General features: G+C 38.0%; 4 protein-coding genes and 1 long non-coding RNA gene across 15 annotated transcripts in view; 3 read left to right on the top strand and 2 right to left on the bottom strand.

Annotated features, from left to right (window-relative positions):
• Positions 1 to 1682: 1682 nt before the first annotated feature.
• Positions 1683 to 5611, top strand: LOC144476168 (integral membrane protein GPR180). The gene is made up of 5 exons (XM_078192814.1): positions 1683 to 2577; positions 2651 to 3158; positions 3247 to 3384; positions 3453 to 3708; positions 3767 to 5611. The coding sequence occupies exons 1-5, from the start codon at positions 2201 to 2203 to the stop codon at positions 3955 to 3957; spliced, it is 1470 nt and encodes a 489-aa protein (XP_078048940.1). The 5' UTR covers positions 1683 to 2200; the 3' UTR covers positions 3958 to 5611.
• Positions 5612 to 5707: 96 nt separating this feature from the next.
• LOC144476169 (peptidyl-tRNA hydrolase 2, mitochondrial) lies at positions 5708 to 7154 on the bottom strand. Of its 2 annotated transcripts, none has more exons than XM_078192816.1 (3): positions 7107 to 7154; positions 6750 to 6824; positions 5708 to 6671 (listed from the first exon to the last, which is right to left on the bottom strand). In XM_078192816.1, the coding sequence occupies exon 3, from the start codon at positions 6551 to 6553 to the stop codon at positions 6134 to 6136; it is 420 nt and encodes a 139-aa protein (XP_078048942.1). In that variant the 5' UTR covers positions 6554 to 6671; positions 6750 to 6824; positions 7107 to 7154; the 3' UTR covers positions 5708 to 6133. The 2 variants fall into 2 exon arrangements, with proteins under 2 accessions (XP_078048942.1, XP_078048941.1); XM_078192815.1 differs by having other exon boundaries at positions 7103 to 7146.
• Positions 7155 to 7513: 359 nt separating this feature from the next.
• Positions 7514 to 8184, bottom strand: LOC144476077 (uncharacterized). Of its 2 annotated transcripts, XR_013494960.1 has the most exons (3): positions 7913 to 8184; positions 7796 to 7836; positions 7514 to 7652 (listed from the first exon to the last, which is right to left on the bottom strand). It is a non-coding gene; the product is annotated as an uncharacterized LOC144476077 (long non-coding RNA). The 2 variants fall into 2 exon arrangements; XR_013494961.1 differs by having other exon boundaries at positions 7520 to 7652; positions 7714 to 8184.
• LOC144476073 (glycerol kinase) lies at positions 7529 to 23108 on the top strand. Of its 8 annotated transcripts, none has more exons than XM_078192655.1 (13): positions 7529 to 7618; positions 7730 to 7783; positions 10772 to 11062; positions 19300 to 19379; positions 19900 to 20158; positions 20223 to 20440; positions 20579 to 20791; positions 20933 to 21043; positions 21123 to 21379; positions 21455 to 21660; positions 21730 to 21876; positions 21953 to 22039; positions 22351 to 23108. In XM_078192655.1, the coding sequence occupies exons 3-13, from the start codon at positions 10906 to 10908 to the stop codon at positions 22446 to 22448; spliced, it is 1833 nt and encodes a 610-aa protein (XP_078048781.1). In that variant the 5' UTR covers positions 7529 to 7618; positions 7730 to 7783; positions 10772 to 10905; the 3' UTR covers positions 22449 to 23108. The 8 variants fall into 8 exon arrangements, with proteins under 8 accessions (XP_078048781.1, XP_078048780.1, XP_078048779.1 ...); XM_078192654.1 differs by having other exon boundaries at positions 7566 to 7654; XM_078192653.1 differs by adding an exon at positions 9221 to 9403 and having other exon boundaries at positions 7615 to 7783.
• A 468-nt stretch (positions 23109 to 23576) lies between these two features.
• Positions 23577 to 27377, top strand: part of Cbl (E3 ubiquitin-protein ligase CBL) — a 26654-nt gene continuing 22853 nt past the window's right edge. For both annotated transcript variants that reach the window (XM_078192650.1, XM_078192649.1), the window contains exon 1: positions 23577 to 24471. In XM_078192650.1, coding sequence (XP_078048776.1) covers positions 23906 to 24471 — 566 coding nt within the window. In that variant the 5' untranslated portion in view covers positions 23577 to 23905. The remainder of the gene's footprint in view (positions 24472 to 27377) is intronic.

Raw genomic sequence — 27377 nt, 5'->3', positions numbered from 1 at the left:
TTCATAGATAATTTATGCATTTTTCAAAGAATGTAATCTTTAATTGTTCATATTGTTAGATATTTGACGAGACTACATCATAAAATGACGTGATGTCGCATCTATGTTCATAAAGATGGATGACTACTATCAGTTCGCGAAAATGTAAACTGATATTTATAACGACATTAATATAAATACTGATACTATGTTTGTATAACTTGTAAACAATTATTGTGAGAAATAACAGTGTTAATAGACAGAATATGTAATTGTTTCATGTGAAAAGATATAGAAAGTAATCGGGACAAATTCACACACGAGTCCGATACTCTCATCCGGTATAGTAAACATATTATTTAAGCATTGTTGTTGCACGCAACAGATTGACAATATTGTTGTACTTCTGCTATTATGTCCTTTAATCATGTTTTATGCATTTTCAAAAAAAAAGGAATAAAAAAATGCGTACTCTAAACGTTTCCGCGATTATGATAGCTTATGCGAATATAATTTAAGACGAATATAAGAATGACTCTCGAATTATTTTTTTTCATAATACACTCTATTTTACATTGTTTCAGATGTTGCGATAAAATAAGATCAAAAAATTATCTAACAAATAGATAAATCAATAAAAAATAATCTTGTGATATAGATAAATAAGAATGGCCAATTGTCTCGCTATTTTCAATTAATAGGTTTAATCTATAGCCTCTGACTTGTGCATTCAAAGTGTAGGCAATATAAATCTATCATTTTATTTTTTGTAGAAAATTTCACCGTGCGTACTGAGCTTGATGATCGCGTGATATTATCTGTCTGCTTCCTAATTTGTGTATTTTATTAGGGGTAAGTCGAAGTGTCAAAAATGATACAAAAATAAGGTAGAACAACAAACAAAGAATCAGAAAACGTACTAGTAACTTTAAAAAATTAGGGAAACCTCTGTGCTTAAGCAGAGAAATATTTAAAAAATGTATACGTCTACAAAGTAAAATGCTATTTTCATATCGTATGAGACCTTTCGAGCCCCTTTGGAAAGGGGCCTTTAATTTGGAAATGATGCTAAACATTAATTGTTGTAATCTAAAAAATTGTATAAACCTCTATAAAAATTGAAAAAAATTTTTTTGATAATTGAATCTAAATTGTTAAACATAATTCTTAATAATTGTTTATTCGGGAAGTGTAGTATTCCTAAGCCCAACAGTCCTGTAACGTCACAGTGTCTACTCGCGCACTACTCCAAAAATAAAAGAGTTTGATAAGGAATGAGGCGAATTACATGTTATTTTATACTGTTATTCAACCTTTTTATAAATTAATACGAAAATAATAAGCATTTTAATAGGTCACATTGAGGTTATGTCCATTAAAATTGTATCAGCATCTGCATTAAGTCTGGTTTCGAATAATTTTCTGGACATTCATTACAATAACTAATTGATACGAGGAAATGAATACATTAACCAGTAGCCTGCATTTCATTGGTTGTTAACTAACGGTCGTTTATAAAACAAACGTGAACAAACGGTTTTGATTGCGACAGTCAGTTCAAAAATAATAGTGAGATTATAGATGATTTTATAATAAGGCACTATCATACAATCATTTGAAGTGATGATTTATTTTAACAGAAATCGTATTGAATTTATTTGATTACAAAATATATAATAGAATCCGGTACTTTCTCAGAGATAAATAAATCGATGAAAAGTTCAGGTGAATGACGAGTTCACTGGTTTGTAGACGAATGTGTGTAGTTATCTAAAGTGTCTGACCGTAGAATTTGATTGTAGACAGACGTGTCTTCGAGCGCGCGAAAATTTCTAAGAGTGCAGCAATAGCTGTGACAAAACGTTTCACAGCAGCCGGTCTGTTACTTTGGGTGGGGAAAATCAATAGGAAAACCGAGTTGAAATCAGAGGTATGGGTCATTAACGTTTCGCGGATGGAACGCGTGGTATTATTTTGGAGCGTGTCCGGGTGCGCGTGCGATGTGTCCTCAGCCGTGGGTCCTTCCGTCCTTCGCGATGACACTTTCGAAATGCATTGTCTGTTGACGCACGCGGCTCCAAAGTTCCCCAAGAAGTGATAAAACGACGATCAGTTAACAGCTGTGCTTGATCGGAAGAAAATGTTCAGGAACTCCACAAGCACCGATGATTCTTGACATCCAACTGCGGAGAAGATACTGTGCAGCAAACCACGCTTAACCATGACGACACTCGTACAGATTTTGTTGGTTTGTCTCGCGTGGTGTATAGTTTCTCGGGTCAACTATGCCGAAACCACACACATATCGGGCACTTTCAACACGAAAGAATTCTTTCGTTTCCTCATCAAGTTCGGTTTCCAAAAGACCGATCGTCATCGACAGAAGGACTCGTACGGTTACATTTTTGGTAACGTTACGTCGAAGACCAATTTTTCTGTGCCGATCACATTGGCAGTGTTGGACCGAGGTCATTTTATAGAGTATTATGGTAACCGAACGTTGCACGATAAGAGTACCGCTTGTACTCTTATGTTTAATACCTTAAATCAAAGTTCTTATGATGTGCATTGTAATGAGGAAGGTGAAGATTTCTTAAGGTGTGTATCTCTAAAATTTCATCATATCTTCATGGATGTGTTATTAAAGAATGAATTTATATTTCCTTCAAAGGAGAGTACCTTGTCCGAAGGGTAAATTATGTCCAGACGAAGACTCTATATGGAACATTGTAAAGGGACATCAGTTTACATACGTCATACAAGATTTCTGGCAGCCACGTTTTTGGTATATGAGTTTGGTGGCATGTTACAGAAATACAACTACTTGTCAGTGGGAATATTATGATAAACATGATGAATTAGAATACAATATTTGGCTGGTAAATGGTAATCCAAATACTAGTGGCCTAAATAGTTTAACTTATCAATTTTCGTATGATAGGCAAAACACTATAGAATTGTATTTGCTATTCTTCATGTGCTACATAATACTTGTGCCACTACAATTGTATGCAGTAAGGCTGCAGAAGCATCCTGTGACAAGATTGTTCACTGCCAGTCTTCTGTTAGAGTTTATAGCAGTATGTTTAATTTTGATACATGTGCTGAAGTTTGCCCTTGATGGAGTTGGGTACGAACAGTTAGAAGTTGCAGGAGATATTTTTGATATCCTATCTCGGGTAAGTGTCGAGTTGATTAATTTTTTTCTTTTTATATTTTTAAAATTGTAACAATGTAATTGTTGTTAATCAATACTCTATTGTTTAGACATCATTTATGTTGTTGCTCCTTTTACTTGCCAAGGGATGGGCAGTAACAAGAATGGAGTTGACATGGAAACCATTAGTTTTTGCTATATGGCTTTGTTATGGAGTGGTTCATATCTTGTTATATGTATGGAATATGGTATGACTTTGTTTAAATACATTTACAGAGAGATGTAGTATAGAGTAAAATAAATACATTATTTTCAGACGGAAGTTGATATAATTGAGGACATCGATGAGTACCAGACATGGCCAGGGTGGTTCATACTTCTATTTAGAAGTGCAATAATGATATGGTTTCTGTGCGAACTTCGAAATACTATGACATATGAACACAATACTCAGAAGTTAAACTTTTTACTCCATTTTGGTGCATCTTCTTTAGTTTGGTTTATTTATCTACCTATTATAGCACTTATAGCTCTTCAAGTGAGTGCATTGTGGAGGTTTAAATTGTTGTTAGGTAAGTACACGCTGAAAGTAAAAAGGTCGTCATTTTCTCATTCACGATGCATTCATAGGTATTACATACTCTGCTGATTGTTTTGCATATTGCGTGATGGCCCATTTACTTTGGCCGACACGGAGCGAACAATATTTTTTACTTGCACAAGGAGCAGATAATGGTGATGAACTCGATGAATTCAATGAAGCGCCGCACGTGTTAAATAATTATGTAGAACCTCCAGAACTTAGTAAAATAATTACTTAATATCAGATCACAAAGCGCAGAGGCACACACAAATCTTTGATCAAACTTTTATTGTTTGATGTTTGCTATGTTTGCCAAACGGTAAAGTCATAGAGTTGATAATACTCTGCTATATGCTACTTGAGACTGATATATTCTACACACTCTGTAATTAGAGATATATTAATAATCAAATTACATATGTGATAGGGAGTCAATAATTGACGAAAAATAAAAATAAGATGGGTGAGTATGATATGAGTACCTTTGAGTAATTAAATTTAGCAGACAAATGAACGTACGGTTAATTTCTAGAATATTCTAGATATTTGTAGATACAAAGTGATAATGTTAATGTACGATGTTCATGTAATATACAATGATGACGTGTAATGAATGTATATTGTAACTTTTACGCCAATGTACAAACAAGTATAATATTTAGTTGACAAACATTTAACATTGCATAACATATTCTAAATAGCCATAATCGAATACACATAATCTTTTACTGCTTCTTTCAATTTTCCTTGTTATTGCAATGTAGTGTAATAACTTTACTCATGTCATACTCTTGAATCATATGCAACTAACATTAATAACTCTAATTTAACATTCAACTATTTTCCAGCATAGTTGAGTACATTTAGTAAATTGAATAGTCTACTTATACAACTTTATCTGAAAATCTTTTTAATCTTGTACTATATTACACGTTTTTCATGACACTACTAAATCAGAATTTTGTAATTACACAGAAGTTGCTCTGTATGGAAATTATTGCGACATAAGCTTGAAAAAGTATGAAAACTAAAAATAAAATCAGTGTGACATCTGTCATGTTCATTTCATGTAAAAGTGCAATGTTTGTGAATGAAGGTGTGCATTGATATATCATTATAATTTTTTCAGTATTACAATGAAATTCAAATATCTTTTTATACATATGTGTTTTTTAATGACCAACATTATCACGTTGAAATTTCTCTGTTTGTGTAATACCGTTTATTGTTTTATTTTATAATTGTGCATCGATAAATTACAATATTTAAAATATAAAATACTGAATCTTTACATAGAAATGAGATTTTTTAATATCGTTTTGTGCTTGCACTGAAGTTTCCTATGACATTTTTGCTCAATTTTGTAATAAATTAAGTATTAGAATAACAAAGTACATAATTTCTTAGAACCTTTATAAACTGCATATGTGTGTATTGAAATATTGGTGCGATGTTTGTAATGTATTGGTACTGTAGAAATAGATGATATGATTGATCTGAATGCAAAAATATAATAAAACCAGTACATTTCCTTTGTTTATACAAGATCAAAGCTCGGAACAAATGGTTCTAATAGAATCACAATTGTATGAGAATCCTTCTTCTGTATAGTTAACAGAAAAGTGTTTAATATTTGTAGAAATTATACAAATTTTGATGGAAATTTTAAAGATATACTTGGGTATAGATTAGAACTGAAAGCCTGAAGTTCACCCATCATTGGTATAAGTAATTTTAATAGAATATTCCTCTTTAATCTGAATGCATCTTGTTCATAGAATATGTAATATGCAATAATGATGTATAGGTACGAATAATTTGAAAAATTGGGATATATAATATGATGAACAAAGTGTCTTCTAATTTATTTTGAAGTTTTAATTCATTTTGTCAATTATACAATATATTGCCGCTTATGTTTAAATAGATCATTGTCTCATAAGTATCCTATTAAGAATTCAAATTTCGAAATTAAATTATATATATTTTCAATATAATAATTTCCTAATCTCTTTCATGCTGATCCAATTTATATAAGAATTATGAATAATGCATACTCAGTTTAGAACTGAACTGATTAAATAGATAATTTTAAATTTAGTAATTAATATCATTACCATATGAAATATTTATTTTCACTACCTATTTTATGAAAATTTATTTTTGTACTTATTTTAACAGACAATAATCTATTTTCACTTAAGCTTAGTCAAACTGTACCTGTGAATCTATGATTATTTGTGCTATCTGTACGAAGCACAGTTAAAACAAAATTTTTGTCATTAATAAAGTAGGAAATGAAAAAGAATATAAAAGTACAATTTATTTACAGATTTATTCTAAAGCTATTAAATAAATGATTCTTTGTACATATTGAACAAATGTAACATGCTAAATCTTTCCAGTATGAAATGTTATAATATTCTTAAATTTGAAGTAAGGCTATCTATAGAATCTTTTGGGCCTGGTCCAATTCCAAGAGTGGAAATTGTACCAGGCACTAATTGCGTTTTACCAGCATCCTTTATTATAGCAGTAACAAGACCAATACTGCGAGCTTTTTGTGCCAATGTCATTAATTCTTCCTCATTACGTATTTTGACAACAATTTTTGGTTGACCTTGTAATAACCAAGATTCGTACATTTGGCATTTCCCACTGTCCACAGCTTGTCGATAACATTCTACAGCAGCATGTGCACACTGAGCTGCAGTTTTCCCTTTCCCCATGGTAATGTCTGTCCTCACAACAAGTACCATCTTACAAAGCACAGTATTTGGATACTTTACAGTGTAATTAAACAGACGTTTTAAACGTTTTATAAGAGCTAACATTGTTATAAAGTTAAGGATACTATGTTTTTCGCTCTTTTTGGTAAATTTCCATGCACTTTTTGAATTCTTTCAATACAACTTGACACTTTCTCCAATCTTGAGTTTCAGCTATACATTCCTAAAAATATATTTAAAAATTACAATATTCTTTACATTACAAAATGTTAATCTGTAAATATATTCAGAAAATTAGTACTTGAACTTGATAATGCAATTCCATGCAGCCAGTTTTCTTTAACATTTCTTCTACGAGATCGACATCATCTTGTAGCTTTGGATTTGAATGCGGTTGAACAGTCATTTCAAATTTACATAGAGCACACACAAAATCAATTAAAATTAAATATATATGTAATAAAGATAAGTTTTTATTGAAGACTCAGGAAAATCAGAGGTTAGTTGTGGTTCCTACGCTATCCGTATCGCACGCGTAATGAACTATGTGTGCATACGTAACACAAAACAAAACATGATTGATATTTGGATTCAATTTCAAGGCACAAATACAATTAATTAATCCTTAGTTTAATAAAAAAAGATATGTTATACCCACTAGATTTCTTCCGCGCAGAGTAATGTTTCAAATAAGAACTAATCAAGCGATTGGTTGTGGCGCGAAATACAATTACCATAATCAATTTTATCTGATTTATGACGTATAAGTATTCTAACATTCCTATAGTTAGAATCCTATGATTTGTAGTTATAAAATTTGAATTGTTATACTTATAAGAAAATTTAAAATTCTAAAAATGGAGTACAGTACATTGTAATGTAATTTACAAGAAGTTCTGCTAAATCAAAATTTATTTTTGCTTTTGGTACAGTTTTGAAGTGAAAGAAAAATTGTAGAAATCTGTGATTGTTTATGGTGGTTTTCAGTTTTTAGTAATTTAGAAATCTATATTTGCAGTAAATCTGTAAAATCCGCAGTGCAGAATGCAATGATGGAGTAAGGCGCTAGCTTCGACATATGGCGGCTGGTGTTTCGAGTTCTCCAGCAGACGACACAATAAACCATGGCGTAGTGCGTTCGGACGCATGAGTCATACAGTGCCTTGATGTGTGTGTTCCAGTACCATGACTTATGATTTTTTTCCTGTGAGAACACTCGAATGAGTGAATATTTGAAAAATATACCCGATGTCTGTCTACTTAACTGCTTATTCTGTTCAGCTCCATGTCGGGATAGGGGCGTTAAACCTGCCGGTCGTCAGTTACAACATTTTGGTAAGTACTTACCGTGTTTTTACCGTTCTGCTGACATAAAAGACTTTGTTCCCCTTAATACCATGTAATTTAGTCAGAAAAGAATCCTCTATGCACATTCCTTGATAATAATTTGTGTCTTGCTCTCACCATTGAAAATCGGAAGATGATACAACCATCCCAGAATTCCATAGCACGTGGGCAATACACGTTGTATTTGACCGCGACATTACGTGTTTTTATCTATTACTTGATTAGCATTAATTACATAAAAGCTAACTTCTAAACGATTTCTTGTTACTGAACGCTGTTTAAAATTCAATTCGAGCGAGCGATCATTACCAAAATAAAGTAGGCCACCCGACTGCGGCAATTTTTTTTTACATAACAGTACTGTCGCAGTTTTTCCTTCTATTGTGACATACATCCTTGCACCAGTTGTAACAATTTCTGTCGCGAAAAATCAATTACCATCGAGGCATTAGTGTCATTTATGTTAATGGGTCAGTAGGCATATCTATATCGAGCGTGATAACCGATCCGATGGTCAGGGTCATGGGTGCCTTAATTCGGGACAGTTATTTAAGTCAGTAGCACCTCGCAATTAATGGATATTTTTATGTTATTATAGTCGTAACGTGATAATTATATAAGATTACACCAATTATTCGCTAGTATAATTAATATAATGTCCGCAAAAATTTTCAATTAAAAAACTAAAGTAGAGGAACATCTAAGTAGAAAGTATGATGCATTGCATATATTATCAACAATTTATTTACTCGTTTAGTAAATGTATTGGAATTATTGAACGATTGAAAAACTTAGGAAACAATGAAATTTCGTATTTTTGCGCCAAGTAGCGCACAGCCAAACTCGTGGTAGGAAATTGAACTAACTTAGTTCGCGTATTGACGCTAGGTGGCTATATACCTCACCTCGTGTTTCTCGCAAGTGCTTGAAGATGCCTCGATTAGTATATAAGCCCGAAACGAACACTATACTGACGGGTAGTCTGATGCTTCCCGGGAAAAAACCACGGACTATTTACAGATTACAGTTAATGTCCGTTAACTCCTGACGCTGATCTTGATATTGATCTTGACATTGAAAAAGCCAATTGTGTTTGCCTTGTAAAACTTCACCGCGGAAGTACCCCGTGGACTATCTCTTTTGCAATTTTTTTTACGTATATTCATAATGTCACACTTTTTGATTTTATTTATCGCAGATATTTATTTTATCCTTCAGCAATGATGTAATAATCATTTAAAGCTCAAAGTGCAACAACACGATTTGTAATACATTTTTTTTATGATAACAGCAATTTTGTTTGTAAACCAATAAGTTAGAAGTAATTTAACGTTAGTTAAAATTTCGATCTTAAAATTGAAATATTAATACTCACAACTGGACTGCGATAATTTCTCTAATTTTACTAATGTGTATTACTAACAGAAATCAGAATTTCCACGATGATTTATCAGCACAACTGGGATGCACTCAACCGATTTGCGCTGGCAGAATTACGTCAATCGTCGTCGCAGCGATATTTCAACGCGTCTTTCAATCCCGCTTTATCACAATAATTCAATTACCATTGATCTGAACGCCAATTACGAGTCTGCCATTAATTATGTCGTAAGTTCGAAACTTTTAATGAGTCGACCCAGCTCGAAGATACGGCTAACGTAATTTAATTAGAAGCACCTACTCCTACAGAATGTTCGCGTTAACATCGTCAGCATGGTCTCACATTTCCTTATCAGAACCTTACTTTACATTTGACGCACGTTGTCTTAATTAATGCGTTCTTAGTGTGATAGCACCTTGTGTGAATTTACGGTACTTTTGCCATATAAAATTATACACGTAAATGTTATTTACAATTTTATATAAGACGATTTAATCAAATCCTAATAGACAGCTGGTATCAGTGCAAGTACAAGGTATACTGTATTAATGGCAGGATAACTTGGCGCTCTAGTTTAAAGTCAAACAACGAACCAATCGATAGCGTTCCAAATCAGTGCCAACCTAGCTCTATCGTTTATTATCATGAATATTTTGCTATTCGCGGAAACGTGATTGAATGCAGGCTTCTCCTATATATTTCATTACAGCTGGCCTTATTTATCTGTATAAATGCATTTATCTGTATATTTAGTTTAAATTAAACTAAGTATTTCCTCTTATCAATACTAAATACTGGATAACATTTTAAAACAATCTTTGGTCTTCCTTAAGACAATATTACATAAATATAATATTCACGTATTGCATATATATTATTATTGCATAATAAGGAAATAGTAGAACTTTTTAATATACGCCTAGAAAATACTTTCTTCGAGAGTGGCAATTTTTCTTAACTCTTTGTACTCGAATGATGTCCCTGTGGCACTACATACAAATTATCACTGCAATTCAAAACAATTTTCACATTATTAATGCTTGTGAAATTGTTGAAGTATAAGATAATTTGCGTTTTTCACTGAAAACTGGTTCGAGTACAAGGGGTTAAAATAGCTGCACCGGGCAGGGTCGTAAAATAAATCGCCTGCAATAGGGGGTTCGATTCTATGCTTGCTTCAGTTCCATCTCGACATCTGTACTTGTATCTCGAACGGTCAGTCGACGACTGAGCATTGTCCGACGTGCGATGAGGTGTCGCGATGGTGATATAATCGGACGGGGCATTAGGTGGTAACACGGGATCGAACTCGTAGACCGTTTAATTTTAGAGCGTGGTCGCTGGCCATGACTATGAGAGACGACACAGACTCTCCTCGACTAAACGGCGACAAGACGAAACCGCGCGAATCAGCACAGTAAGGTACGCACGACGGTAAGACGAAGAGGGAGGAGTCGAAAGCCTCGAGTATCGCTCGTTCCCTCGGCCGAATGTGTCTGGTACACCTTGCCGGTGTGTGCTAAGAAACGAGTCCCGCATTGCCTCCACACCGGTTCAGAATTGACCGAGAACCAATTCTCGCTGTTTGCCCCCAGCGAGGTTTAAGGTTTCTGGAGCAATCGCGGCCGTGAGGTGGGACCAGCCAAGTGGGAATCCTCTAGTCCTCCCGCACAAGTACTGGGAACACGGTGCAGTTTCTCGCTAATCCGGGGCGGTTCGATCCTCGATCATGGAGAAAGAGCAACTCAAGGATTCAGAGGAGGAGGAGGAGACTGACGACGTTGGCATGATCAACAAAGCTGCCGCCTTTCCAGAGCTGGAGCGCACTCAAACTGGACGGAAAACGAGCATCTTCAAGTACTACTCCTTTGAGGAGAAGGGAAAGGGTGAGTGCCTCTAATTTTACTCGTTTGCCGCCGCATGCGCTTAAGTTGTCCGAAGGTGTTCCAACGCGAACATGACATTTGTTCAATTCAATTTTACCGGACTTTTGGTAGCGTCTTTCAGTTGAAATGTTCTAAAAGTTCTTCGTTACTAACCAAAGGAATGGATGACTTTAAGTCGAATTACTAACACTTTTCTGTGAAGATAAATTTAATTAGAACCGAATACACATACTTTGATTCGAATGTAATGTTGATTTAGTTCGATAGTTTTTTCGAATGGAACGGTTAAAAAAATGAACAATTTTAATGAAATTAATTCGACGATTCCAGCTTTTCCGTCAAGGTTTATCGGCGTTGTCTGGCTTCTGGTACGTGATAAGAGAAACTTTAATCGTCGATCTTCAATCGTTTGACGTCGATTCAAGTCCAAAGTAAAATTCTTTCCTATAATCCGCCGGAAGCTAGGGATTTGTGATATCGACAGATATCGACGGTTTTGATTTCGATATGAGGTGTAAGATAGGACGATTGGGAGGTGTGTGTCTCGTGACGTCACGGTGAATTTGTAATCGAGCCAAAAATAAAAGCGATGTCCGACGACAAACCACAAACGACATCCGCACTTTGCATGGATCGACTTGTATCGGGGTATAGTAAATGAAAAAAGTTCTTGGTCTCGTTAAACCGGTATTTTCTGTTGGAAGTAATTCATCTGCTTCAGCAATGAATTAGACATTATTTTTGCTCTATGCTGCTTCTTTAACAAAATTGATTCTTTGCGGATGTCTTTTCGATCACAGTAGCCATGCGAGCATGTGGAGGACGACGTTACGCGGATACTTTTTTCTCTTACTGTACCTCATCGTCATCAGGTAAACATCGATACATTTGTTCAGGTATTCGGTGAAAAGGTGATGCGCGGTTAAGCCTTCGAAGAGGCAAACAGAACCAAACGGAGCAATAAAGAAACGAAGGAAAAAGTTAATGATGCTCCGCAGGTTTTAAACTTGGACTTGGAACGTTCGCGCGAACACGTGTTCTGAACATTATTTATACGTCGCAGGCTGAATTTGTATTTAAAGTAAAACGATATTCAAAATAAATCGGACTGTCCGCACGTGGATAGTGCTTATCGTTTTCCCAAAATTAATACCTGGCAACAAGACAGGTCCAACATGTTAGGTAATCAGAGGCGTGGTATTTCTAAAGATACGAATCTGGCGAGACTTGTAAAAAAAACCTACCGTGTATGGCCATCAAAAATGAACAAGCTACAAATAGCAGAAATAATTCTCAGTAGCATATAGCGAATGAAATTTTTGGCAGAATGAATTTTGAAAGTCGTCGTTCTCAGAGTTTTAAAATCATGAGACCTAAATATAGAAATATTTGTAACATTACGAAGCGACCACACAATATTTTAGAGTACCGGTTTCTTACAGAAATATTAATAATTGCACGTACAAAACTTTTTTCATTTTCCATTGAAGTTCATAAAAATTTGCAAAGGGCTGTGTAGCGAATAATTAAAGAGATCGCGTTCCATCGCTTAAGAGAGATAGAAACGGAGGTGAACGATACGGTCACAGATGGGTAATGCATCTGCGCCGTGTTAAAATGCAGCGAAAGATTGGAATGCTACTGAAACGACGAAATAAATGTGGGAAATGGCAATGATTTTGCAATTGGCGGTGACGATGGGCCACGAGCCTGGCATTATGCATCATCGCCAGATGGTACATAATGCATCGCGTGAAGCATCACGAGATTGGGTTGTCTCGAATGTGTTCCGTCGTTGAGCAATACGAGAAACTCATTGCGTGTCGATTCATTGTGTGGGTGCAACGGAACCGAACCGGTTTCGTTCAATGGGATCGCGTGGATCGCAAATCTTTTTTCAAACCGACTAAGAATAACGCCGTGTCAGTATCCTCGTACGCGCGTGGAATTTGAAACACTGAAACGATCCTGATGACAACTTCATCAACGACTTCGAATCGGACGCGACACCTCGCGTTTTTTCCACCTTCTTCGCCAAGATTTCTTGGGGCACGTTTCCTTGGAAAATCAACTTGATCAACGATCAGAAAGAGGCGTAGAAATACATTCTTATTTTTGAAAGCTTCATTCCCATTTGAAACGAAATTGCAATCGAAGCGTAGTTATCACTGGGATATACTAATCTAGAAAATAGCAGTTCTCACAGTTTGCAACTTGTTGATCGATATTTCAGATCACCCACGTGCGCCTCTTATCAGCTATTCACAGTTCACGCGATTGATCGTTCATCCGCACGTTCGACACTCGGCATACAAGTAAATACATGTGTTTTCGCTCGCAGGAAAGTAATTTTATCTACGTACCTTTCGCTTATAACGGATGCGCAGGAACCCTCCGAAGTCACAATCACAGGAATCACACCAACACAAACCAATTAATCCGATTATGGATTAATTATATATATAAACACGATTTAATACAAGCGAAAAGAATAGGAGGAAAACAATAACACTTTTGTAACACTTTTCGACAACAAGGATCAACCACAGTTACTTTGACGAAATATTTAATAATAGCAGGGAAAAATAATTAAGGGGAATTAAAGGGGAAAAACAAAAATAATAAAATAAAATTCAGTCTTTACGCACAAGTTTCTCACAAAGGATCGTCTTCGCTCTCGCAAAGCTCTCATGCAACTGGGAAACATTTTCCTTCTACCCTCGCGACAGTCTTGCTTTCTTAAAACTCACACATACACGACCACATTCGATCACCGATTTGTACGCACGGGCATTCTCATTTCGAAAAACAGTCACACGGTCCAAACACTCTTCATTCACACTTCACTCGATCCGGGTATCGCGTAACCAAAACGCTTTTATCTCATACCCCACACTTTGTTAACGCTATAGGAAAAGGAAAAGGAAAACTGGAGACGCTAGTTTTCGTTGACTTTCCTCAAGGCGCGCGCGTTTGCTTATGGTTTCTCGATGGTGGATTGCACCATCTGGTTGACATCCTTGTCTACGCGACTCTTGACGAACACAATAGGATGCCTTTTTCCGAGGTAGGTTTAGACTTTCCTGTAGTGGTAAAAAATGAGAGAGAAAGAACGTGGACGAGCTGCGTTTGAGTTTACGACTGCGAAAACCGTATTTCCGGGGAAATGTTTCCCCGGGGTGATTGGGTCGAAGATTTCCGAGGCTTCAACGAAAAACGTACTAGAGAGACCGATGTTTGTAAGAGATATAGTTTAGTCGTGACTGACGTTTTAACTATTAATTGAACCGCTTACAATGAAGACTTACATTGTTTAGGCTTAACTTATGTAACGAAGCACGTAGTTCATCGACCCAATTTCCAAAGAACAAAGGATGTTTAGGTTTGGAGATAAGCGTTGGCAATGGGGGAGACGCTAACCTAAACACATAGGACGAGAGGAATTGGAACCACGGCAGAAAGAGTTTGATCGTCGGCTGAAGCAGAGCCATACTGAACAATTTAGAGAATCGACTACACATATATTTAACAATAATTTTTATAGTTTTATCATTTTAATATATATATAACACTTATTTTTAACATGTTTAATCTTAACTTATTATCTGCCAGATTTTTGTTTCTTTTTTAATAGATAAAATTATCTATATGCACAGAGAGCTATGTAACCATGTAATTATATTTCAATTATGTTTTATTGTTAAAATATTTTACAGTTTTTAAAAAGTTTTAAATGGCGAAAATGCCCATTTTTGCTCGATGGCTCAACCATCTCGCAGCTGCCAAGCTCGCTTCTCATTGGTGACTGTTTTTCGTTAATAACTACTAAATAAAGCCACAAAATGCATTTTTGTTCAGAAAAAAATTACTTCAAATGACTTCAAAAACCCTTCATGTTCCGAAAGTACATAGCGTTACAAAGGGTCAAAATAGTACCGGTCAACTTTTTTAAACAATTGTGATGCCTCTTTTTTATTGATCTTGTACTCTCGAGCATTGTATTCCAAGCGCCAATAAAAATTGTGCGAGTAGAAGCGAAAACGTGCACATATGGGGACACGATTCATTAAGACGCACGTGTTCTACGGTTTATATGCGTACGTTATAGCGCAATCTGAACCGTGTTGCGATAGAATGCATCATGAGATAGCATGCAAAACGTGACGAGACGAGGACGGATTGGTCGGTCTGGGGAGGCTCGTCCGTATTTACAGTCGTGGTGCGTTATTATCGAGCGCTAGGCGCATACGCGTCCCACGAAAGACTCTTTTTCTTCGTTGGGCACGTCATCGTCGAATCAAGTTGCATAACTCATCGCACACCAGGACTCCCCGCACTATTCTCCTCACACTAACCTCGCATCTCCTCTTCTCTCTTCTCTTGTTCGAACCGTCGCATCGATTTTTCTCTTCAACCCTTAAATCTAGGCGAACGTTGCGGGTGTGACAGTGACAATTCCCGTAACAAAATCGCAGGAGCTCTCATTACCCTCGACAGACAATACATGCCCCCGATAAGATAAGACACGAGTTTATAAAAACTATTGTTCTTCGCCGCGAGGCCAGTCTTGACCGTGATCGAATACCTTCGCCTTCGATAAGCGTTATTGTAAGTGCCGTGTCAATTGTAAAATTAAAAGATTGTTAAATAAAGAGATAGTTGTTGGGCTACGGCTCAACGACTCCTTTTTTTTATATTCGTTTTAATTGTTTTACGTGACACGGGCCTCGTATATAGCCCATCTAGTTTCTGGGTTATTTTGTGAATTCTTTTGATTTTGAAGACACTGCATAACCAGAAATTTTGTCAGATCTTCGCACTCGAAGATCATGACTCCAAAACCCATAAAATTGATGAAATCTGGATATTTCATTCGGTTCAGAAGAAATATATATACAAAAATTGTCTCAGCAATTAGAATAAATTAATAATAAGCAAACTAATTGCTTCGAGTTATCACTTTTAGTGATTTTTTGTAGTCGTCGTTAAATTATAAAATCGTTTAAGTAAATAACTCAAACCCAAATGGTTTACAAGCAAACACGGATAAACGTAACGTTGTTACTGTAAACAGTCTTAAATTCTCAGAAGATATCGTTTCAAAGTACCTTAGCGTACCTCGCAGATTTCCACTTAACGAGTTAAAGACCTTACGGACTCAGCTTGTAAAGCTTGTTCTCCATTAGAGCATAACTTGTTGCTAGAAAAGGGTAGAGTTGCATAACTTTCGTTGTAATCCGGTTTCGACAGCGACGTAAACTTTCAAACATTCTCGGGATTACTCAACGTTGTATTACATGAGTGGGAGATCAAACACAAAACTTGTCTTATGCAATCCGTTCTCCGCGGACAGATAAACCTCGGATTGACTTTACATCCTCGTGACAAATCGTTTTTGCTCGTGTCAACTTGCATTACGCTCCGAACCAGATTTTCTAAATGTATGTAATTATCTTAGGCTCTTCTTTTTGTGCATCGTTTTTTCGCGAAGATATCGCTTATAATAATCGTATCTTATAAATTGACTTATCTCTGATATTGCGCCAGTAATTCTAGTATCTAGGGAAGAGGGTGGGGGTCAGGAATAATGAGCTTCGATTCTCCTAATGAGCGCAGACTAAACGCGTTCCATCCGTGCGAAACACATGATTGACCGTAGTCCGATTTAAAAAGTTGGTTAAACGTTGTATTTCTCGCGTCGAATTCGGTTTTACTAGAATCGATCGGTCAACGACTTCGGAACGTGCCGTGAAGACGAGTCATCGGTTCCCCGACGACGAATTCTGGAACGTAACTATCGGGGTCGTCGAATCCACCGCGTAAAAAGTTTTGCGACAGCCATCGCCGAAGTTCTTCGGAGGCCTCCACGTATCTCGGTTATTGGAACTTTCGGATTTATCGGGATTTTCGTGCTTCGTTCGCCGGTCACGTCTTCAAGATTTGGTTAGCTTGACTTGAAAAGACCGCAAACTGCGCCAAAGTCCCCTCGTATTGGCGACTGGGGATTCCCAGACGGGTGAAGATAGGCTATCGTTGTGACGGGAAAAGGACACGGTTGAAGTGGCAGCATCAGGTCTGCTCAACATCCGTGATAGGTTAGTGGGAAAAGCTTTGGCGGATAATTGGGGAGCGATTTCTCGGATGAGTAGCTCTTAACGCGTTAAATAGAGCTCGTGAAATACCCGGCATTTTTCTCCCGCAATTAACAATGTTTTTATCTGCAAAGTGTGCAACAGAAGGTAAATATTCGTTAACGTTTTAACGCTGCATTTTTATTCCAACAATTGAACTTAATATTTTTTACTGAAAATTTGTGTCCTTGCATTTATTTATTTGTTTACGACTAAAATCTATTACGTTGACAGATTAGACTTAGGGCAAGCATAAACATTTACACAGCAAGCATAAGCATGAGCTGTTGCAACAGTTAAAGAATCCTTAACAAGTACGAACATGCTCGATTTCCAACAGTTTATGATTATGAAGATTTCATAGGTACTTTTGGTACATTGAGTTTCAATTTTTTCAGTGATGTGGGTACATGATTTATAAGCAGTTAAAACATTGTTAACAAATAAAACATCGGTATATTTCTTTCTGTTTTTTTTAATGTGGAGAGGTTTTAGAAGAGCCAAATGTTATCTTAATTACAAGAAATTAGAGGGCTAGGGTTTCCACTATGCCAAGCCGCTAAGTGGAAGAATTTACGCTAAGCTCTTTGCAGAGAGATAATATGGGATGAGTGATAAGGACTCCAAATTATAGAACTGTATTCACAAATACTTCTAACCAAGACACAATGTATTAGTTTTATAGTTTTCGTATCTTTGAAAAATCGAGACGTCTTATAGATAAATCCTAAAGATTCGCACGCATGGGAAATTATGTTCTTATAATCGTGAAAGACGCGTTATGGGAGGAAAGAATACCGAGGACTCGAATCAAGTATGTTGAGGATAGATCGATATTATTGAGAGAGTAGATCAAATTAATTAATTAAGCTAAAACTATAAATAAACTTAATAATTCTACGTTTGCTTAGATTAAGAGATAGTTTGCTCTGTATACATGAGCTAGAGTTTTAATCCAGCTAAAGACGTCGTGAGTACTGACAGAGGTATATGGAGGATCGTTCGTGTCGCATCGCAGTTGCATTTATCCGCAACGCAATATCTATGTGCGTATTACACAATTCTTTAAATCAGTTTCCTGTTATCGGTTTTTTTCCACAGTGGTCCATAACGTTCCAACGGGATAGCGATTTAAAGATTATACGGGTTATTTTAAGACATTAATATAGTGCCGAGATAAAAGTATTTTAAGCAAATAATGACCAGCGCTTTCGTGGGTCATTATTTGCTTAGAAGTCCAATCGATTTTGAACAAGCACTATACAAACACTAGGTAAACAGGTACTAGATTTATTGTTATTGGCTCGCTGTAATTGTTAGACGTAATAAAACTCGTTTAACTTATCCGTGGAGCTCGCTTGAAATTACTGTTCTCGGAACTATAAATTATGAACATACAGTTTTGATTTTAGTTCGATCAACGTGAAGGCTCTCACAGATCGAAGACAAATTTTTAAACTTCAATCGCATCGAAAAAACGGAGATCCTCAAATAATACTATAAATTATAAATTACAATCATCCCACTGCTTTTAATATGTACCGTTCACATTGGAAGTGGTTTAAGTTCATCATAAAGCTCCTCCTTGTTACAAAGGAATAATCATGTTACAAATGAACCGACCATGTATAAACTTTCGGAACTCGATTTCGTGGCTGTCATCAATTCACGACACATTCGATAAAGCTACGCGGACTGCTGAAATTATACGTTTGGACGTAATCGTATGTTAGTGACATGTCTAACCGTCGAACAGGAAAGCGTTTCCTACCGTGAACGACCGTCACGGACCTTATCTTGCCTTTATTGTAGTAAGATCGTGGATCGTCGACTATGGTAATGAAGCACGATAAAGGGGAAAAAAGCATAATGGAAGCAGAAGTTTTTCTGCGATCCTGTCGTAGACGGGGTAGGATGACAAAACTGTTTCGATGAAATATCGGGACACAGTTTGAACTGTTCGATCAGGATATTGTGCGAGTACAAGGCGGAAGATTTTTGAGACACGGTACCATTATATTAGGCTGGGCTTGCTATGTTTAGTCCCGCGAAATTCGTTAATACGAGCGTCGAGGAATAATGCGTAACACAACATTTATCTTTCAGACGCGATGTCGGGCTTGTCGAAGAGGCCAGGCCCCCTTATCGGAGTAATTGATGTCGGCACGCGAACCGTACGCTTTGTGGTGAGTCACTGTTATACTTGGATATGTAAATTATTAAACACGTGCAGTAAACGGTAAAGAGGAACCTCTCCGACTGTGTAAATAAAAATTGTAACAAAAACGTAACGGAAAAACTGTAAGAATCGAGGGTCAAGTCAAAACATGGCAAAATGGTGACTCATATAGCTAGTAGTTACTGATTTTTTATATTTTTACGTTCCATTCAGGTTGTTGTTTAATGGAACACGTGTCATAGCTAAACTGTAATTGAGCAGTTGTCATACGACAGCGGTCTGAGAACGATTCGTTCCCTCCGTTATAGCAAACACGCCAGTTGTGCGAAGATCATCTATAATAGCGACTTACCTGTCCCCGAGAGAAATCCTTGCGTGAGAAACAAAGCGTACAGTTTAAAACTTCGTGATTTAGGAATTATACATCAATATTTTCGCTAATTTGATAATAGTAACTTCAATTATAAACTAACGTAACTGAATACTGAAATCCACGAATATGTACAATATCTTGACTTGACGCACAGGTATTCAAGGCGAAGCACGTGACAGAGATAGTCTCCCACCAGATAGACATTGAAGAAATCAACCCCCGCGAAGGATGGGTGGAACAGGATCCGAGGGAAGTATTGTTCGCGGTGAAGGCGTGCATCAAGGACGTCGTGAAAAAGCTGGAGGCCCGCAGCTTGAAGGTGGAAGACATCGTGACGATTGGTATCGCAAACCAGAGAGAGACGACTATCGCGTGGGATGCGAATACTGGCGAGCCATTATATAACGCGATAGGTAATGTCAATGAGAGGAAATTTTCGGTAGTATAATCCCTGACTTATTGATATCATTCTTACAGTGTGGTCCGACATTAGGACCGTCTCGATCGCCGATCAGATAATCGCGAAGTTCCCGGATCAAAGTAAGAACCATATAAAGCCGCTGTGTGGTTTACCGGTCAGTACTTATTTCTCCGCATTGAAAATCCGCTGGATGAAAGAGAATGTCACGGCCGTTAGAAAAGCGATATGGGACCAGCGGTGCAAAGTGGGCACCATGGACACATGGATCATCTGGGTACGTTGGAGAGTTATGTACAATATATTTCTGTTATCGAGAGGATACCGTCTGGGTAGCGGACTTTATGCAAATTCTTATTTTCATAGATTTTTTTGTAAGAAACTCGAGAGTTCCTAACTCATCAAATGGTTGTAGAACTTAACTGGCGGCAAGGATGGCGGATTATACATCACTGACGTGACTAACGCCTCGAGGACCATGTTGATGAACATAGAGACACTGTCGTGGGATCCCACGTTGTGCAGGTATTTCGACGTACCCATGTCGATGCTACCGGAGATCAGGAGCAGCTCCGAAATTTACGGAACCATAGCGATCGATCCGCTAAAGGGCATCCCCATATCAGCTGTAAGCACTAGTTAACTCTGAGGTCGGGGTTGCGGGATTTTATCGGTCAGGGGTCAGGGCCATGTTCGATCCAAAAACTTTTGCGGTCGCGATGTTACCTAGAATCCGCGCTGGTTGTATGTATATCGTATGTTCTTTTAGATTTTAGGTAATCAGCAAGCAGCGTTGGTTGGGCAGAACTGTTTGAAAAAAGGTCAAGCTAAGAACACTTACAGGAGTGGGTGTTTTTTATTGTGTAATACTGGAACAGCGGTTGGTATTTTATATAAATAGAATTACGGAAGAGTAAAATGTATCGAAACACTTCTGATTAATAGAAAGTGTGTTTCAGAGGGTGTATTCTTCCCATGGATTGGTCACGACCGTGGCGTACCAGTTCGGCCCGAAAAATCCTGCGGTTTATGCGTTGGAAGGGTCGGTTGCAGTGGCAGGGGCAGCCATAAAATGGTTGCGCGATAACATGAAGATTATAAAGGATGTCCGTGAAAGCGAAAATATGGCTGAAACCGTTTTCAGCACCGGAGATGTATACTTCGTACCCGCTTTTACGGGTTTATACGCTCCATATTGGAGAAAAGATGCTAGAGGGTAGCTATTATGTTCTAACGTTGGTAGTACATGTTCCTTGAAATGTTTCAAGCCGAAAACGTTTATGTGATTTAGAATTATTTGCGGTCTCACCGCGTTTACCACGAAGCAGCACATAGTTAGAGCGTCGTTGGAATCGGTCTGTTTCCAGACCAGAGATATTTTAGAGGCTATGTACAAAGACTGCGGCTTTCCCCCGACCAAATTGCATACGGACGGTAAAATGACAACGAATAACGTTCTTATGCAATTGCAAGCAGATCTTTGTGGTACACCAGTATGTAAGTATATTTAATGTGCTCGTACTCGCAGATAAATAGAATTATACGTTAATTGGGTATTGCTAACAGTTAGGTCAACTATGCCGGACATCACTGCCTTAGGAGCAGCAATGGCAGCGGGTAATGCTGAAGGCATTGGTGTATGGGAACTAGAATCAGCAGAGGAAGTTGATACTGTACCTACGGATACGTTCTTACCGACGACAACACCAGAAGGTGACGCCAGATTGATTGAAATCAGTATTAGGTGATCAAATTTTTGATAATTGCATTCATTGTTTACTTCTTGTAGAGAGGGACGCTAGGTACAAGAAATGGAAGATGGCAGTTGAAAGGAGTTTAGGATGGGTTGAGATTAAGAAATCTGAACAAATGACAGGTAAAATCCTACGTATTCTCTATGGTTGCAGACTTAACGCTTTCGCTGACAAATAAAAAACAAAATAGTAAAGCTCCGAATGCTTCGCCCTTACGTTGAACAACCGAAACAGCGAAAGAGTTAATCAAATCGTTAGAGCTTGTAAAATTGTCCCTGCTCACCTTTTTCTCTGTTCCAAATAAAATAATAAATTTGCTATCTGTTCCGAAACTTTATGTCAACGAAACAAATAGTATATAGTAAAGAAAATAATTCCTACCATTATTTTCTACCTAGTGTGCTCTAATTAAAATTTTTCTTTAATGTTTCAGATGAGAGATATTGCGTTTTGGCGTCAATCCCTGCGAGCTGGTTCTTGATGACGAGTTTTGTCTTGTTGCGATTAAGTTATTACATAGAAAGTCGGTGACATCACGTTCATGCAATCAAAGCTCAAGCTCTGTTAGACGGCAGATAGCCTATGTTTTCATTGTAAGCGCAGCTATCTATGAAATTGGCAAGAAAAACTTAATCAACAATAGTAGTCCAGAATACGGTTAACAAGTATGCAATTTCAAAAGAAAGAACTAGTACAGAAACCGCTTTGTTGCGATAGGATCACTTACACTTCCGGTCAAGCTTGCCATGGAAGTATCAAGGTAGGATAATTTAAATGAAATGCAGTTCGACGAAGTAGCTCTTCGTCAATTAAACTCATTTCAAGTAGAAAATGAAAAAAGAACTAAAGTATTAGGCAATGATATGCACATATAGTAACTCAAAACTGGCACTGTATTTTATCATACCTTCATTGCAAGATAACGTGATATTTCGCAAAGCATTATTGTCGGTGCTTACAATACAGGTGTAAGTGATTACAAATAATTTTTTTACATGTATAAGTTTATGCAAGTTAGGTCCTATTAAAATATCGATAATGAGTGTACCATTTATCTGACTTTTACACCTTCTTTTTTTTTTATTCCGATGGCTTTGTTACCTCATAAAACGATCTGTATATATATATTGCTTGAGATCATTGTATCATATCAGTGTACACAGAAATACACGTTCGTCTTGTAACAACATTTTTCTATCTTTAATTAATATGTCCATACAGAGTATAATCCCTAATCAGAATATAATACTCAAAGCACAACTTAGAAAGTAAGTTTTATAATTATTGTCTATTGTAAATTAGTTTATTGCCAGAACAATATGCATCTAAGTAAGGTATGTTTCTGGCCATGTTAGCTAGAATTTTGAAAAAACATTAAACATCTAATAGTACGAATCTTAAACATTAATCTCCAAATAACAATTTCTGAGAGTTTCTTAGTTTCTGTCGATCCTCTTGGAGCTAAAATGATTTATATTCGGATCTGTGAAATATTTACCATACCACACATAATTTGGCGGTAAATATCAAAATCGAACAATTTGGTACAGTCACAGATTTCTGAGTTGAAAGGTAAGCGCTTGAATTTGCCGCGCAATAGCAGCGTCACCAAGCGTCACGCGGCCATGCTTGGAACCATAACGAACGAAGCACGGGCACGCTTGGCCCGTGTGTCAGTGTCGATTCGTTGTGGCTGTCCGCTGTTGTCAGTACGGTGTGTAGCTGGACTAGGATGCGGTATCGCGTAACATTATGGTACGTCCGGTGGTCGGGACTTGGTGAGAAGGTCGTCGAGATAGTGGACGCGTCTCGCTGAGAGGAAATGCGGTATATCGCATCGCGGGAGTGCAGGCCAGGCTAACCTAAGCGAGGCTTGTTTGTTGGTGGTTCTTCTGCGAAGGTGTGAGTGTGGAAAACGAGTGCGCGGGGACTCGCGACCGAAGGTGAGCACCACACCACCGCCAGGGGAGTCCCGGTGTCGAGGGGATATGCACGCGCACGTCAAGATGTCGTCAGGAGGACACGGCAGTCGTACTAGAGCGGTGCACATAGGCTCAATTTTCCAGAAGCTTCATGGTCGGTTTGCGGATCCGATGACAATGTCGAAATTATCCACTGACAAGCGAATGCTGGATAAGACTTGGAAGCTGATGGACAAGGTGGTGAAACTGTGTCAACACCAACGAATGAACCTGAAAAATTCCCCCCCATTCATCCTAGACATCCTGCCTGACACGTATCAGCGGCTCAGGCTGATTTACAGCAAGTATGAGGACAGGATGCAGATGTTGCACAGCAACGAGCACTTCTGTGTGTTCATCAACAACCTGATGCGAAAGTGTAAACAGGCGATCAAGCTGTTCAAAGAGGGCAAGGAGAAGATGTTCGACGAGACATCGCATTATCGTCGAAACCTGACCAAGCTCAGCCTCGTATTCAGCCACATGCTGTCCGAGCTGAAGGCGATCTTCCCGAACGGGGTCTTCGCCGGACACAAGTTTCGCATCACCAAAGCGGACGCTGCTGAGTTCTGGAAGGAGAGCTTTGGGATCAGGTGCGTACCCGCCACTCAACCACCCGTTCTTTCCCTCGACTTCCGGTTCGCGTCTCGTTTCCTCCAGTTTCGACCCCATAAACAGGACACACCTGTTTCTCTTTCTGTTATTCGAACGGTGTAGCCGCGTGCGTTTCGCGACCCTGACGTCGTGTGCGTAAAGACGAATAATAAACACGCGCTGTTGCGGACTCGCACGTGCGCACACCTAACCTAAAAACGGCTGCGCGTCTCCCATTGATATTGACATTACCTACCTATCGTGCGACCGAAAACCGGGACGTGTCGGCTCGTGTGCAGCTGACGCTGTATGCGAAACGTATTTCGTCGGCCGGAAGTGTTCTGTTTCACGCGCTGACTCGGGTACAGGCCGCTTCAAAATTGGTGTTGCGAAACACTGCACGAATACGAATTTCAAATTTTTATAGATCCTATGTCGTAAGACGTAATATCATAAAATTTTTATAGTTCATCATGCGATGTAGACTCAACTTCTTAATTTATATTTGACTATATATTATATACATTGTTGTCTACAAGCAGTGACAAGTACTTTGAATACTTCCTAAGATCCGCACGTTATAGAAATCTGAAACAAATATTGAAAAATTGAAGGAAGAAGGAGTTAGAACTTATGCGAAAATTAGGAATTTCGAATATCTATAGTATGAGGCTGCAAAAAATGGAGGTTTCATGATAGCCAGAGGTATTGAGTGGGAGGCAGGACAAAAGGACACTAGCGTAGCTTGAAAAATTACAAAGGGGGAGTAAGAAGGCAAGATAGAATAAACCAAAGAATACAAAATTCGGAGAGTTATTAGAAGAGTAATTGCGGTGCAAGAAATATGAAGAAGAAGAGTATTAATGGGTGGATTAAGTATTCGCATTGTGAGACGACCAAAGTGGTCGGATACTTTTGGATGATAGTGTACGTTTACTAGTCCAACAGGTTAACCCTTTTCAGGTTTAATTACTGTAACATGAAAACAATTTGTTTTTTATTAATCGAAAGATCATATTAATATTTTTACTTTTTATCTTCGAACGAAAATTTATGATAGATATTCCCCCGCCATTTCTATATCATAAATCTTTTATACTATTTATACTGTATATTTATCAATGAAGTAATTGTTTTTTGATTCTATAGTTTAGCAAATATAAATCAACAGACATAAAATTTACAAAATCGTCGTATAAAGATAACTCGGAAGTCGGAACATGCTAGATTACGAAAACTAGTTGCTATACAAACTGCAGTTTTCCCGTGCGGGTGCTCCGCGGAGATTTTATTGTTTCTCAATACGCATATAATTACGCGCACGTGACAGGATGTAAGAATATGAAGATTCTATTGAATACGACGATAATGGTGATCCGTGTGTGATACGAGACAAATGTATTCGGTTAAGCTTATCATGTTTTTATATTGTTCCAACCGGAACTGTTCGAACACTCAGGAAAAAGCTACTTGACCATGATCGAGTACTTGTGTGGTACAATTCCCCGAATGTAATTTTGCCCACGTTACTACATTTATTTGTGTTACCACTAAACATTCGACAATTCTGAAACTCTTCATGTCCACTGGCTCATCAGTGGATGGGCTTTTAATATCAGTGTGTACTAGCCCTTGTAATCGCAATTAAATAATACGACCATATTCTTTATCCGAATCTAAAGAATCTTTGAATTTCATTTCAAGGATGCTCATCTTGCAATAAAAATCCCACGCTTCGAACAACTGTTTCCCAAGAATCAATTGCTTTAGGTAGTTTGGGGGTAGGAAAGGGAGATTTAAGAATGGAAAAAGTTGGATAACCGTGAGCGTCGGTGGCTGGAGAAAACGGGAGGATCTGCACGGCAGGGGCAGTAGTCAGTCATTCATGAATTGGCTCGAACCGCTCCGGCCGTTTATTTATACCGGCTGATAAATCGCTACGCGGCGGCGGCACGTAGCCCGGCAACCGCGTTATGACGTATTCCAGTAAAAGTAGGTGTGCGTATCGTTTTGTAAAACGACACCGACGGAACGCTCTCTCGTCCACCCCCGTCTCTGCTCGCGATCGCCCTGAGACCGGCCCCGCGGATAATCAGGAAACGGATCTAACCGAGCCGACTATATCCCGTTCCACGAAATTCTACGGTCAGCCAGACCGCTAATTCCTTTCGTCGTTTCCGCCGAATTCTACCCGAGCGTTCGCACTCGCAGACAGCTCTGCTTTACCCGTCGACCTCATTTTATCGCGGTACCTTCCGGTGACTTTTTAACAGATTTTCAACTAATTTTCAAACGAGTCATCCTCGGTAATACTTCCTCTAGAGATTATTCTTCAGGAAAAGATTCTTTTTTCATGCAACATAATCATTAAAAATCTCACTAATAGGCTTCCGGTAATTAATACATCATCTGATAATTTTACATTCATAAATGTTTTGTGCATAGTATGGCTTTGAAGTAACCTTGGAATCTAAAATGATCATCTTATTTGCATTTATTTCTGTCCCAGTTTTAATTGTATCTCAGTCCAGTACATACAACAAATTTCAACTTTTCAACGTTTATTTAACTGGATGAGGTTTTATAATTTTACGGGATTTGCACGGTTACTGATTCGGTAGTAGGAAATCGTGATTCGGCGGACAACGTTGCCACAGGATCCGGCGGGAACTTGTCGAGGATACTCTTCCTCGTTTCTTCCGCTAGAACTGATAGCTAGCTCCGACGGCTCTGAGTCGCGGCCAATAGTCGGCAACCGGTCACTGACAATGCACTGCTAACGGTGTCCGTCCCGACGATTTACACGGTCTGACGCTCCTCAACGAAGTATAAATGGAATTCCGATTACAACGGAAGCAGCCTCTGCTAATACACTAACTATCCACCCGGTGGCGTGGCCAATGAA

The sequence above is a fragment of the Augochlora pura genome, chromosome 10, assembly GCF_028453695.1.
Source record: "Augochlora pura isolate Apur16 chromosome 10, APUR_v2.2.1, whole genome shotgun sequence".
Taxonomy (NCBI): Eukaryota; Metazoa; Arthropoda; class Insecta; order Hymenoptera; family Halictidae; genus Augochlora; species Augochlora pura.
The sequence above is the reverse complement of the archived record's forward strand: the minus strand, read 5'-3'. Positions and strand labels throughout refer to the sequence as shown.